Here is a 13,121-nt window from a genome sequence, read left to right as displayed (position 1 = left end):
TTGGATGCACCAAAACAGTAGAAGAGGATACAGATTTAGAGGTGTAAAGGGCAACTTCAGGACAGACACCAGGAGGTTTGTCTTTGCTCAGAGGGTAATTAATGACTGGACCAGGTTGCTGGGAAGGATGGTTGAGGCCAGGACACTGATCTTCTTTAAAAATCAGCTCAATTATCCTTCATCCAAACTGATCTTGTGATTACTTTGGAGAATGACTAACCTTTAGCATGAGCCCATTCATACAAAAGTTGACATGTTCGTCGGCTTTGCCAGAGTCATCCAGTTTATAGATAGCTTTGAACTGTTGTAGAGTCTGGTACAGGTCCAAAGAGAACGTGTTCATCCATAGCATACTAGTTGGGTCCAGAGTGAATTGCAAGGTATTGAGCTGCACATAAAGGTTTGGGCAAGGCACTGCAGATAAAAAAGCAACAATCAATGTATGTTTACTTAAAACCAGTTACAACAACAACGAGGGGGTGAGGCAGAGTAATTGGGGAATGGAATTCCAAAGGTTGGGGGCAGAGTGGCTGGAGGCTCTCCTGCAACTGGTGGGGCGAGTGGGTCGGGGACGTGGAGCAGGCCGGAGCCGGCTGAGCGGAGGGAGTGGGCGGGTTGGTACAATCTTAAACCTCTCCTGAATCAAGCCGATTCCTTAATATTCATCCCAATAAGGTTACTGTAGCAGACTTGGAACAGATTGCCACAAGTAGAGGCCTAGACACTGGACTCAGCTTAAAGAAAAGGTCTGATACTGTGATGGGAGGAGAGTGGGTGGGTGATCTGGAAGGATGAGATCAGATGGGCCGAAGGGCCTTCTTTATTCAAACTAATCTTGTGGGTTTGTGACTTTCAACTGAATGCTCACAAGGAGGTGGTGTTGCAGTGCATGAATATGTTGCATGTGCTGGGATATGCTTATGATTCCTTCTATTCCTGCAGAATGAGCAGCCCCTTGGTTTAAAGTCTCCCTAGTCTTCAGAAACCTGAGTTTGATGCGTGTGTTGATGTGTTGGCCATTGGGACCTAAAAGGAGTCAGGGATTAAGTGGTGAGTAGCAGGTATTGGAAAAGAGAGGATAAAAAAGCAATACTTTCCATTTATAATTAGACATTTATAACCAGAAACAAGATGTGCACTGTCTGATTGAGTGGATTGCCACAGCAATTATCCTTGAAGAACGGAGCATTGTGACAGTTTTCTGGCCAAGCCCTTTCTAAAGATTACAAGCATGTGATCAGTCCTTCAGCTGATCTGAACACTCATTGACCACTTCAACCTCTCCTGACCTACCAGCTGATCTCACTCCTGTGAGATTCACAGGACTCAAATCTCCACTTTGTCACTAAGGGCAACTAAGTAAAGATGGTTTCACACTGAATAATTCAAGTGAAATCATTTAGAGGAAGAAAAACGATAGAACCAGGAACAGAGAGCAGCAGGTATGAAACGTTTCCTGCTGTGTTTCTCCTGCATCCCATCCTTCACCTAGAAAAAATGTCTCTGCATCAGGGTTTCCATGTAGGAAAATGACAATTTGTCAAAAACAGATCAGATCAAAAGAGGACCCTTGATTTTAATCAACCTTCTGTCCCTCAGCTGCAGCCGAAACCCTTCATCTAATCACTTAGCTACAAAAAACAACGGTCTCAAGTGGTGGTTAGTGTACACATAGGGTGACTGCCACATGAATAATCGAGGGATTCTGAATGTTTGGATCGGGTTTAGGAATGGAACATAAAAGAGATAAATCAGAGGGGATTTCCTTCAGTGGAATTCTATCCTTTGATCATAATTGTATTTTGATGAAGTACTTAATGGAGACAGCTTAAAAGAGTCAATTATACCAGCAACCAACTCTGCCCTCCAACCTCTATGTTCCCAGTTAATGAAAAATGGATTGAAATGAATTCAGTACAAAAGGCACTTTGGTGATTTTTGCTAAACGGCTTAGGTCTGTAGCAAATGATATCAGTGTGTTTGATGAGTTAAATAACGGGTAAAGAATACTGTGTCACCCGGGAGTTCCCCAGCTGGCTTTTGAAATCGCTCTTTTCAACCCAAGCGGGAATCTCCCAGGACAGAAACCCCCATCCACACACCACCACCCCCACAGGTACTCTCGCCAGCACCCCACAACCACCCTCATAGCCACAGGCAGAGCCACCCCAACAGTCCCCCACACACATTCACAGGCGTCACTGGGTTGTGTTTTGCTTTCAAGTGGTAACATCAGCTCAGCAGGTAGCAATGGGCCCATTAGGGTTTGAGCTCAGTCCAGGTTGATACTGATTGAGGGAATGTTGCACTGTCAGAGGTGCGCTTCAGGCTTCTGCAATCAAGAGCTCACAAGACTTCTGTTTCCACTATATGTAGGTAGAGATATTAATATATTACATCCTATGCTTAAGAAACACAGGTACAACTGGCATAGAACAGTAGAAACTTACAGGACAAAAAGTGGCCATTCGGCCCATTGCATCTGGGCTAGCTCTTTTTAAAGAGCATTCCTTTCAGTGTATTTACCTGCCCTTTCCCCTTATCCCTGTATGTTTATTCCTTTTTAAATATCAATCTGGTTCCTTTTTGAAAGCTAATATGGATTCTGTCTCAACCATTGTTCCCAGAAGGGCATTCCATATACTAACCACTGTGTGTGTGAAACATAAGCTCATGTTGGAAGTTTAACCAGCGAAAACCAGGCAGTCTCTCATGTAAAGCAATCAGCAAACTTCCCAATGTTTGTCAGGCAAGAAGCATCCTACTTAGCAGGGAATTAGCTGAGCAGGAAGAACCCCTCATGTGGCGCAACACTCAACCCCCCCACCCCCAATTATACCAGCGACCATACCCACATAAACCAGCTGTGTATTTCTCAATCAAAATCAAAAAGCTGCCTCGTCTCAGAACCTTACCAGGAAAGGCTTTGCTGTCGGGGAAATAGTATTCAGTGAATTCGATGTGAATTGCCGAGATGCCAGTCGGGAGGTGATAGTTCTGCCTGTTGCACGAAAGTAACGTTCTCGGCTTTTTACCCTGCTGACCCGCGGCCGAGACCTTCAATAAAAAGAGACATCAATATTGAATTTCCTGTCACCTTTTATGGTATTTAATGAGTTTGTTTAATGGATTTACAAATAAGTACTACAAGCTTTCAGCTATTTTATTACACAAATGGCAACTCTAGGCACCAGTTACCAGATCTCAGCTGCAGTAGCACAGTTGATATATTGTATTACAGTCCACGACACAGCTAATGGCATTTTTCTAGGTTTCAACAATAATTATCAACAAAATGTGAAGGGTTGTAAAGGCTGGGATTAACCAGTGACTGGACTCAGAGCAGAAACGAAGGCAGCGTCACTGAATGTGGGAGGTGCTGAATGCATCTTTCAACCTGCCCCCTCCCCCAGGGTGCAGAAAGGAAACCTATTAACAATAACAAGTCCTTCCATTTGATGTTGTGTCTTATCAGGTTGTTGAGATATCTCAACGCATTTAACAGGAATTTACTCAGCGGTGTATTGACTATATTTGTAAGCGAACACGCGAGAACTTAGAGCACCACAATATCGACAGCAGATATTCCACTTCAGTCTGCTGCAATTATACATGTAGATTTTTAAAACACAGGTGAGACTGGGGGCTGAAGCACTACAGACTGAAGTGTGAGTGTGCAATTTTTTGTGTTTCTCTGTGTAAAGTTCGAAACAATCAAATAAGTTTTATTTTGTCCGAGGACAACAACAACAATTTATATTATGCATTTATATTGCGCCCTTCGCGCTCTGAAGGACATTCAGTTTGATAAGGGAATGAATAGTTGTGGTAACTATTCACCTTCTACGTTCACCTACAAATGACACAGACATTACACATTATATAATAATGATAATCCTTGCATTTGATACAGCTCCTTATCTCGTCTTCGAAACTTCTCAATCGCTTCATAGAATATACTGCAAAGTGAATTGACTGCGTATTTTGTGGGCGAAATGCGGAGGCCACAGCAGTGTTCCACATCATGGATTGAGTGACCAATTTATTATTTTTTTTGAAGGAATTATCACCCCCGGAAAATTGATCCACTAATCGACTAACAAGCTGCTAGGTAAGCAGAAGCATGTGGAGTAAGGAAACTTTCCCAACATTTCACCCTGCTGGGAATCAAACCCAGGTCTCTCGCTTGCAAGGCAACAACACCATATATCCTGTGAAGCACTTTGAGATGTTTCCTGATGTGATATTCTCTGTAGGACCCAAAGACTCAATTTGCTACGATTATGGTTGTCATTTATTCCGTGAATTATTCAGCTTCAAAGCTATTTGTTAGAAGGATAAGGCACTTAGAAAGAATCCGACAATGGGGAACAAACGGATTTGCCAACCTCATAATGAACTATTCTCTATGTGAATGGGTCAATGGAATCTGCCAGCTTCAGTTATCTTTCCTGGTCTTGATACCAATCCAGAGCCATTAATGCGTTTACAACCCCATTAATGGAGAGAGTCTGAGTCAGCGCACTATCCATTCATCCTTGGCATCCGGAATCTAATCCAGCTGAGATTCATCAGGTGAAACTTCTCTCTGGATACAACAAGAACCTGACTGCCAGCACTCGCCGGCAATCAGATGAGTAAGAGAACTGTGCCTGCAAATAAGACACTGTCACTCTTTAGTAGGGGTGACTTAAGCTATCTAGCCACTGCTTCCTCACCTCAAATGCCAACTATGAGGCAATGCTGGACTTCCTCGAGTCCAAAGTCGAGGGAATCCGCTCAGCTGCCTCGGCCTTCTGTTGCCCCCTCCCCATCTCCCCCACCCACCCTGGACCCTACCCATCCCTTCCTCCACACCTTCGAACCTGTCTCCCCCTCCTCTCTCATCACCACTATAACCTGCATGAAACCGACCAGCTGCTCCCTCGATCCCATCCCTACCCCCTTCTTACCTCCCAGCTCCACCTCCTTGCCTCTCCACTCACTGACATCATAAACCTCTCCCTGTTCCAACCCCATTAAAAATCACCTATCACTCCTATCCACTCCAACCTCCCTTTCCTCCCCAAGGTCCTGGAACAAGGACCTTCTCAACTTTGCTCCTTCTTCTTCCACCACTCCCTTCATGAACCCCTCAGCACAGAAACAGCCCTGGCCAAAGTGACTGATTCAGATCGTATCTCTCACACCGTCTCCACTTCATCTCCACAAACAGTTTCTCCTCTAGCCCCCGCACCGTCTCGTGCAGATTCCTCAGAACTCTGTCCTTGGTCCCCTCCTCTTCAATATCTATATGCTCCCCCTTGGTGACATCATCTGCAGATGTGGGGTCAACTTCCACATGTATGCGGATGACACCCAACTCTACCTCCCTGCCTCCACCCTTGACTCCAGGACCACTGCTGTCCTGATAGAATGTCTGTCGGACATCAAGTCCTGGATGAGAGCTAATTTTCTCCAGTTGAACGTCAACAAGACCGAGGCCCTCCTGATTGGCTCCCATCAGGTCTCCTCACCTCAGGCGCTGACAGCATCACCATCCATGGTTGCACACACCACCTCGCTAAGCCAGTCCAGAACCTTGGCGACTTGTTTGACCCCCAACTATCCTTTCTACCACAAATCTGCGCCATGACCGCTCTTCCCCCACCTCCGCAAAATCGCCCAGCTCTGCCATTGTCTCATACCGCAGGCCGCCGAAGCCCTCACACATGCATTCGTAACATCCAGGCTCGACTATGCAAACTCATTGCAACTCCTCCCTCCATAGACTGCAGATCATCCAGAACTCTGCAACCCGTCCTCTCCTGCGCGAGGCTCCGTGACCCTATCACCCGCATCCTCTCTCGACTCCACTGGCTTCCCATCACACAGAGGATACAGTTCAAGATCCTGGCCCTCACCTTCAAAGGCACCTACCTCTGTGATCTCCTAACCCCCTATCATCCTGCTCGCTCCCTCCGCTCAGCGGGCTACGGCCTGCTTCATGTCCCCCGCCTCGCTCGCCCCACTATTGGCGGCTGGGCTTCTGCCACTCTGCCCCCATCCTCTGAAACTCCATGCCTCAGTCCCTCCGCCTCGCCCCTTCCCTTGCCTCCTTCAAGACCCATCTTAAGACCCTCCTCTTCGACTGTGCTTTCGATCTCCCTGCTTCCCCCCCGCTCTCCATCTTCCATGAGGCCGACCCCAGCTCGGAAACTCTGTCTGTCCAGTGCCTTGGGACATCCTCCCGACGTGAAAGGCGCTATACAAATGTAACTTGTTGTTGTTGCTCCCTAAATCCTCCCGCCTCACACCTCTCTCCGCTTTCAAAATCCTTGTAAAAATCTACCTCCTTCGTTCCCATCAGTCATTGTCCCCACCCCCATCTCACATCCTGCGCAAGCTCTGTGAAACATTTTGAGACAATTAACCATATGAAAGGCATTATTTAAGAGCCAGCAGTTGGTGATGAAAGGGTTTGGTAAGGCAATGTTTATAGTCTGTGTCCACTTTTTGGTAAATCCAAATTAAGGAAGTATAAATATTAGATAGCCGGTAGCAGAATTAAAAAGGAAGTTAGCAATAATTTCTTTACACAGAGGGTGGTGAGAATGTGGAATTCGCTGCTGGAAGCTGTAGTTAAAAGCAGGAAGCATCAGTGTATTTGATAGTAAACTTGATGTATACACGAGGGAGAAGGAAGTAAAGGGGGATGGGAGAGAGGATTTGGAAGAATAGAGGTTTATGTGGGGTATAAACACCAAAATGGACTAATTGGGCCAAATGATAAATCCTTTCTGTAGATTCTGTGTAATTCTTCTGTGTAGCAAGTTAAATTTAGGGCCACTCTGTGTTTGGGCGCATTGTACTTAACCTGGGAGTTTTTAATGGAGACACTGGCTGCCAAAGCTGACTTGTTTTACATTGCTCAACATTTATACATTTTGCCTTATTAGAAAGAAACATCATCTAAACCAAAATACCAGCTAAATAATATATAATTATTATAGAATCATAGAATTTTACAGCACAGAAGGCCATTCGGCCCATCGTGCTGTGCTGGCTCTTTGAAAGAGCTACCAACTAGTCCCACTACCCCGTTGTTACCCCATAGCCCTGCACATTGTCCTTTTTAGGTACCTATATAATTCCCTTTTGAAAGCAATTATCCAATCTGCTTCCACTACCCTTTCAGGCAGTGCATTACAGGCCTTAACAACTCTCTGGGTAAAAAATTCTCCTCATCTCCCCTCTGGTTCTTTTGCCAATTATCTTAAATCTGTGTCCTCTGGTTACTAGCCCACGTGCCAGAGGAAATGATTTCTTCCTATTTACTCTATCAAAACCCTCATAATTTTTAACACCTCTATTAAATCTCCCCTCAACCTTTTCTACTCTAAGAAAAATAATCCCAGCCTTTCTAAGCCTCCCCGCATAATTAGTCCCTCATCTCTGGTATAATTTTGTAATTCTTCTCTGCACCCTCTCCAAGGCCCTGACACCCTTCCTAAAGTGTGGTAGCCAGTTGTACATTGTTTTAAAATAAGTTATCCTCTCTGATTGTGAATTGGCACCAGGATCAGAAAAGAACTGAAAGAACACTGAATCCCTATCAACTGTACGGAGATGTTTAATCAGAAAACCAGCGGACTTCAGATGACAGGGTTCTCCAGTTAAACACTAGCTGTGGATTGGCTCCCATCTCTCGCTGGATCAAGTTCAAAATCCTTGTTCTCACCTTTCAATCCCTCCTTGGTCTTGCCCCACATTATCTCCGCAACTTCCGTCAAATCTACTGACCCGGCTGCCCCTTCACTCAGAGCCAACGGCCTGTTTCATGTCCCACCATAGGCAGCTGGGCTTTCAGCCATTCTGCTCCAGTTCTCTGGAACTCCATCCCAGAATCCGATTCACTCTCTAACCTTGTTCAAGGTCCGTGTCAAGACCTACCTCTTTGACCATGCTTTGGTTATTTTTCCCTCCCCACCTTTGCCCCTCTGCTCCCATCTCCAGCTTGGATGCCAACTAAGCCATGATTGTTAAGTGCTTTGAGATCGTCCACCCAACATGAAAGGCGCTATATAAATTTGTATTGCATTGTTTCCATGATTTAGTGAGGAAGCAATAAAAAGAGTGTATCCTCGAGGGAGGAGAGGTTTGCAATACACTGATTTGGTGCATTGACCAAATGGGAGAAGGGGAAGAGGGTCACCTTATGTTATCCAATAAAGCCATTCATCATTTGGAGTGAAAAGAAAAGGTCAGGTTTCATTTGGTGAAGCCTGAGCAACAAAGCAAAGCAAAGAGTTGATGAAAGTAGCGATGGGGAGATCACCCCACCTCATCCAAAGGACAAGCACATCAACGTACCTGAAAAATGTTCAGGTCTTCAACACGGATAACTACACAGCTGGACCGCAGCCTGTCCCAAGGTGGATGCCGTGGGCTTGGGGCAGCCATGGATGACTTATCAAACGCCTGACCTTTGCCAGGAGCACTTGGTTTCTGAGTGGGAGAAGCCTCTGTAATGAAAACAAAGACATACTGTGAAGCATCGCCTGTGTGCAACAAGGCTTCAAAAACACTGTCAGCTACAGGAACTCAGCTATAACTCGTATTCCAACATTTCTGTTTGAGTGAAGTCGCTATCGAGGTTGCTATGCATGGAAATTCTATACAACGAAAGAGACAGTGCTGGGTGAACTGCAGGAATAATGTCCATCAAACAAGTTAAAGTGTTCAGTTGTGATCTTTGCTCAGCGTGTGACAAACCACTTTTTTCAAATGTTCAGGAGCAATAACATTTTTTTATCATGCTGGACGGTTTTAGGTAACAGATTTTACTGAATCAGGGACAGCTGCTGGCTTGGTGGGTGCCCTCACAAAGTGGTCCTGATTCATGGGGGCTAGAAAAGGTCCAGCTTGATTCCCTGGTCCGTGCTGAGTGACCTGATCTCAGCCAGGGCATCAGCCTGGCTTACTGGTAACGCTCTTGCCTCTGAGTCAGAAGGTTGTGGGTTCGAACACCACGTCGTGACTCAGAATCACATAGTCTAAGTTGACACCATGCACTATTTGAAAAGCGAATGGAGTTTCTCTCGGTGACCTGGCCGACAGCCCCCAGATAAAATTGGTCACCCACTACATGGCTGTTTGTGGAACATTACTGTGCAAAATTGGCTGCTGCTTTTCTCTCAAAAAAGACGGTCAATCACTAGATTATCCTACTAGACTCTATATCAAATACAAGGATTATTATTATTTGAAATCCCTGGGTTATGGAGAGGCAAAAAAAAATGTTCCTACTCCCACTTACAGTCCAGAGACCCCTGCTGGAAAGTCAGTTTGTGTACATTGATCAAGAATGGGATTGGGCTGCGAGGCCATTTGAGTTTGAATAGCCAACCAACATTCACTGTCATTCGGACATTAATAATATCCGCTAGGGCGAGCTATCAGAGCGTGCATGGACCTGGGTAACAGTTCCTAGGTAGAAGAAAAAAATAAGTCAAAACGGAAGCAGAGATGAGGAGAAAATGAAGAAAAATCACAGGGGAAAAGAAAGGTTCCTTATCCATTTGAACAGAATTCCCGAATCACAACTGCTATTCTAAAGTGGTATTTTAGCACCAATCGTACCAGCTAAATGTAATAATTTTGAATGTGCACTTCAGGCTTTTATTAAAATGTAATGGAAGCAGTGTTTGAAATCCAGCCTGTGAAGCTCAGCGTATCAGTCAGCTCTATCATGTAAATTTCCTTTGTATAGTTCTATAACTCTTTCATTCAATGTGTAGCAATTATATCAATCCATACTTTCATCTACTTCAAAGACAACTTAAGATTCATTTATTCTTTTTAAGTCGTTTCATTGTTTACACAGATCATTTCCACTGATCATTAAAGCAGAGCAGAGCTGGTGAAACAGATTTATGTTGGAGCTAATGCCAACCGGGAAGCAATAGAGGTTAGGGTTAGGTTTTACATTTTGGATGGGCGATAGGGTTAGGGTTAATAATACGATGCCTCAGATATCCTGTGATTGGAGGGGAACGTCAGCCAGGGTTCCTGGGCTGCCCTTGCAAGCTATGTGCAGACCTTATGTGAGGCTACAAAGTTCAGCTTCCTTCCACTCCTGAATGGTTTGTTGAAACTCTCACATTAAGAATGGGTGAGAAGCTGCACAGGACTGTACCTCAGCATGAGTCAGTCTTCAGGAGAAACAAGAAAAACTTATTCAAAAGGAGGAACATCTTCCCACGAGTACTGAGATTCTCTTGTGTGAAAATTTAAACAAACACACTCAGTTGTAGTTTGCCTTCACTTTTGCAAGATGACAATTGTAATGAAAATAAACATCCTTTAAGTGAAATGCATGACCCTGTAGCAGGTTCCAGTCTTTACTATATATAGCTTTAGGGTTTAATCTGCAGTATTCGCAAACATCAACTCCGCTCAGAGCCTGATCTAATTTCCGATTCTTCTTCTGTGTTCAACACAGGTGGGCAGTGGAAGATTGGCTCCAGTGATGGGTGGGTACAACACACGTCCAGACCAAGGGCAAGATTGGAAGTTGTTCATGGAACAGTTCTTCGGTAGAAGGAAAAACGAGTCAAAACACATTCAGAAGTGAAGAGAATATTGTAAATGCTTTTACTTTCTGTTTGAAAGAGGGGGACCTTATAGAGATGAATTACATTTTAAATGGGTTTGAAAATGTTAATCCAGATCAATAGTTTCAGATGCACCAATGCAGTAGATTAAGAGAACACAGGTTCGGAGACGCAGAGGGCAATTAATTTCACAGAGACATCAGGAATGACTGGAAAAGGTTGCCAGGAAGGGTGGTTCAGGTCAGGACACTAGGATCATTTAAAAAAAACTTTAAAAAACAGCTAGATCCTGTGATGGGAGGATAGTAGGGTGGGTATTGTGGAAGGATGAAATCAAATAAGCTGAAGAGTCTTCTTCATCCGAACCGATCTTGTGATCTTGTCAACATGCAAATTGGATCCCGTTGTCTATATATTTTTTGCATCCTTGGTCTCGAGCCTGCTTGCTGAAACCCCTCATGTGCTAGCGGGGGTGACACTCACAAAGAACCACAAATGATTTTCTAAGATCATTTAATGAGCATCTTTAACCCTACGCTTCTGACATTGAGTACATATCAACCACATAAAGGACAAGGGCACTGGAGTCTAAATGAACAGATGTGATCACTTCAAATCAAACCTCCCTCATAAATTTATCACTATGTAAATTACCAAGACTAGTTAAGTAATTACAAGGAAGCAATCTTATCCTCTTGTGAGAATGGAGCTCCAGAGTTTTTTTTTGTAACTTTGCATTAAGATATAATATTTGTAAAAGTGGATTATACCTTGAAGTCACGTCAAGATAATATTTGCTGGCAACATTTTTCAATTCATTGCAATAAAAGAATGTAGAACATCTATTTTCTCCAATGACTGTCATCACTACAAACCTCTGGTACGGATGCTCTAAGTGTAGGTGATCTACTAAACGTTTGATTAGTAATCTGCCGAGAGTTTAAGCTCACAAGCCTGGCTGACCCTCCTGTGATGGGAAAACGCTGGATTCTTGAGGTACCATCCTTCACGACTGTTCATGGGATACTGCTATGCATAATTGGCTGCTGAGTTTCGTCCACAAAATATACAGTCAATTCACTTTACAGTATATTCTGTGAAGTGCTTTGAGATGTCTTGAAGACGTGATAAAGCGGTATATCAAATGCAAGAATAATTATTATTATTATGGAGTGTGTCAAGAAATGTACAAACACATACCTGCTCGCTTTGTTGGAGACTCCTTTGTTGGGGATATGATTGCTGTAGTGCTATCGTCGTGATCGATTATTGCTTCTATTTTGGACTGAAAGTCTTGTAGCAGCTTTTTGGCCCAGCGTGCCCTGGTCTCCATTGCTTCGCAATGTTGAACCCAATGTTTGCAGCTGTCACCTGTGACAAGAGCCATTCCACAGCTTCATTAGGCTATTCATCCAACATTGAATCTATCAAGTGTTAAAGTCTTGAGGTCACCTTCTAACAGATCATAAACTAACTTCATGTCATTTTTGTAGAAAGCTACCACTCTCATGTCACCCACTGTAATAAAGGACTCACCCTCACATCACTCTGTGTAATGAAGTACCTGACCTTATACATGGGACATAGCAAAGATATAGGAGGTGAAATTCCACCTAAGTGCAGCTTTAATGTATTTTCTTTGCATTTCAGAGTGTGCAGATTCTTAAATAAAATCTTAATTGTGAAGCCTTCTGTAAGTTCTTTTAAGAATGAACTCAACAATTCGGCAAATCTCAGGTGCTCTGCAATGGTAAGAAAATAGACCCACATGGAATTCCCCCCCATAATCTCTTCCAATTGTTTTGTCAAGTCTTTGTTGTTTGTGTCTCAGCCTGGCTCGTCAGTAATGCTCTCTCCTCCGAGTCAGAAGGCTTTGTGTTCAAGCCCCAGATCAGGACTTGGAGCCCTATAGACTAGGCTGGCACTCCAATGTAATGTTGGGGTGTGCTGCATTGTTGGAGGTGCCATGCTTCGGATGAAACATTAAAAATAAAAAATTAAAAATTAAACCGAGGTCCCGTCTGCTTATTCACTGGGACGTTAAAGATCTCATGGCACTATTCGAAAAGAGAAGGGAGTTTCTCCCAGTGTCCTGGCCAACAACCTCCAAATAAAATTGGTCACTTACTCTATGGCTGTTTACGGGACATTGCTGTGCGCAAACTGCTGCCTTGTTCACCCACAAAATACAGTCTGTAAAGTCACTTGACTTTACAGTATGTTGTGTGAAGAACTTTGGAACATCTTCCTGATGTGAAAGTCACTATAGAAAATATAGGGATAATTGTTATTATTATCCAATCTCCTACATAGGTTAGAGGTCCTTCACTACGGTGAGCAGGATTCACTTACTTGCCCAATGGAAGGGATAACAATCCATACTCAGTTTTCTGAATGTTAACTGCATGGCGCCTCCAGTCACCCCATGTTTTGATTTCCCTACACAACATACAAGAGAGAACAATTAGACAGAATTGATAATAATTTGCTTTATAATGCACCTTCCACTGCACTCACTACATACCC

The 13,121-nt window shown here is 43.9% G+C and overlaps 1 protein-coding gene across 1 annotated transcript in view; it reads right to left on the bottom strand.

Moving 5' to 3' along the window:
- Nucleotides 1-13,121, bottom strand: part of LOC103179061 (UHRF1-binding protein 1) — a gene marked incomplete at its 5' end in the record, with an annotated part of 43,754 nt that overhangs the window by 17,188 nt on the left and 13,445 nt on the right. Inside the window, 5 exons of the mRNA XM_042342174.1 lie at nt 221-414; nt 2,916-3,057; nt 8,353-8,504; nt 11,796-11,966; nt 12,948-13,034. Of these exons, the coding sequence (XP_042198108.1) occupies nt 221-414; nt 2,916-3,057; nt 8,353-8,504; nt 11,796-11,966; nt 12,948-13,034 (746 nt within the window). The remainder of the gene's footprint in view (nt 1-220; nt 415-2,915; nt 3,058-8,352; nt 8,505-11,795; nt 11,967-12,947; nt 13,035-13,121) is intronic.

This window comes from Callorhinchus milii, unplaced genomic scaffold (assembly GCF_018977255.1).
Source record: "Callorhinchus milii isolate IMCB2004 unplaced genomic scaffold, IMCB_Cmil_1.0 Scaffold19, whole genome shotgun sequence".
In the NCBI taxonomy this organism is placed as follows: domain Eukaryota; kingdom Metazoa; phylum Chordata; class Chondrichthyes; order Chimaeriformes; family Callorhinchidae; genus Callorhinchus; species Callorhinchus milii.
This window is presented reverse-complemented; position numbering and strand designations above follow the sequence as displayed.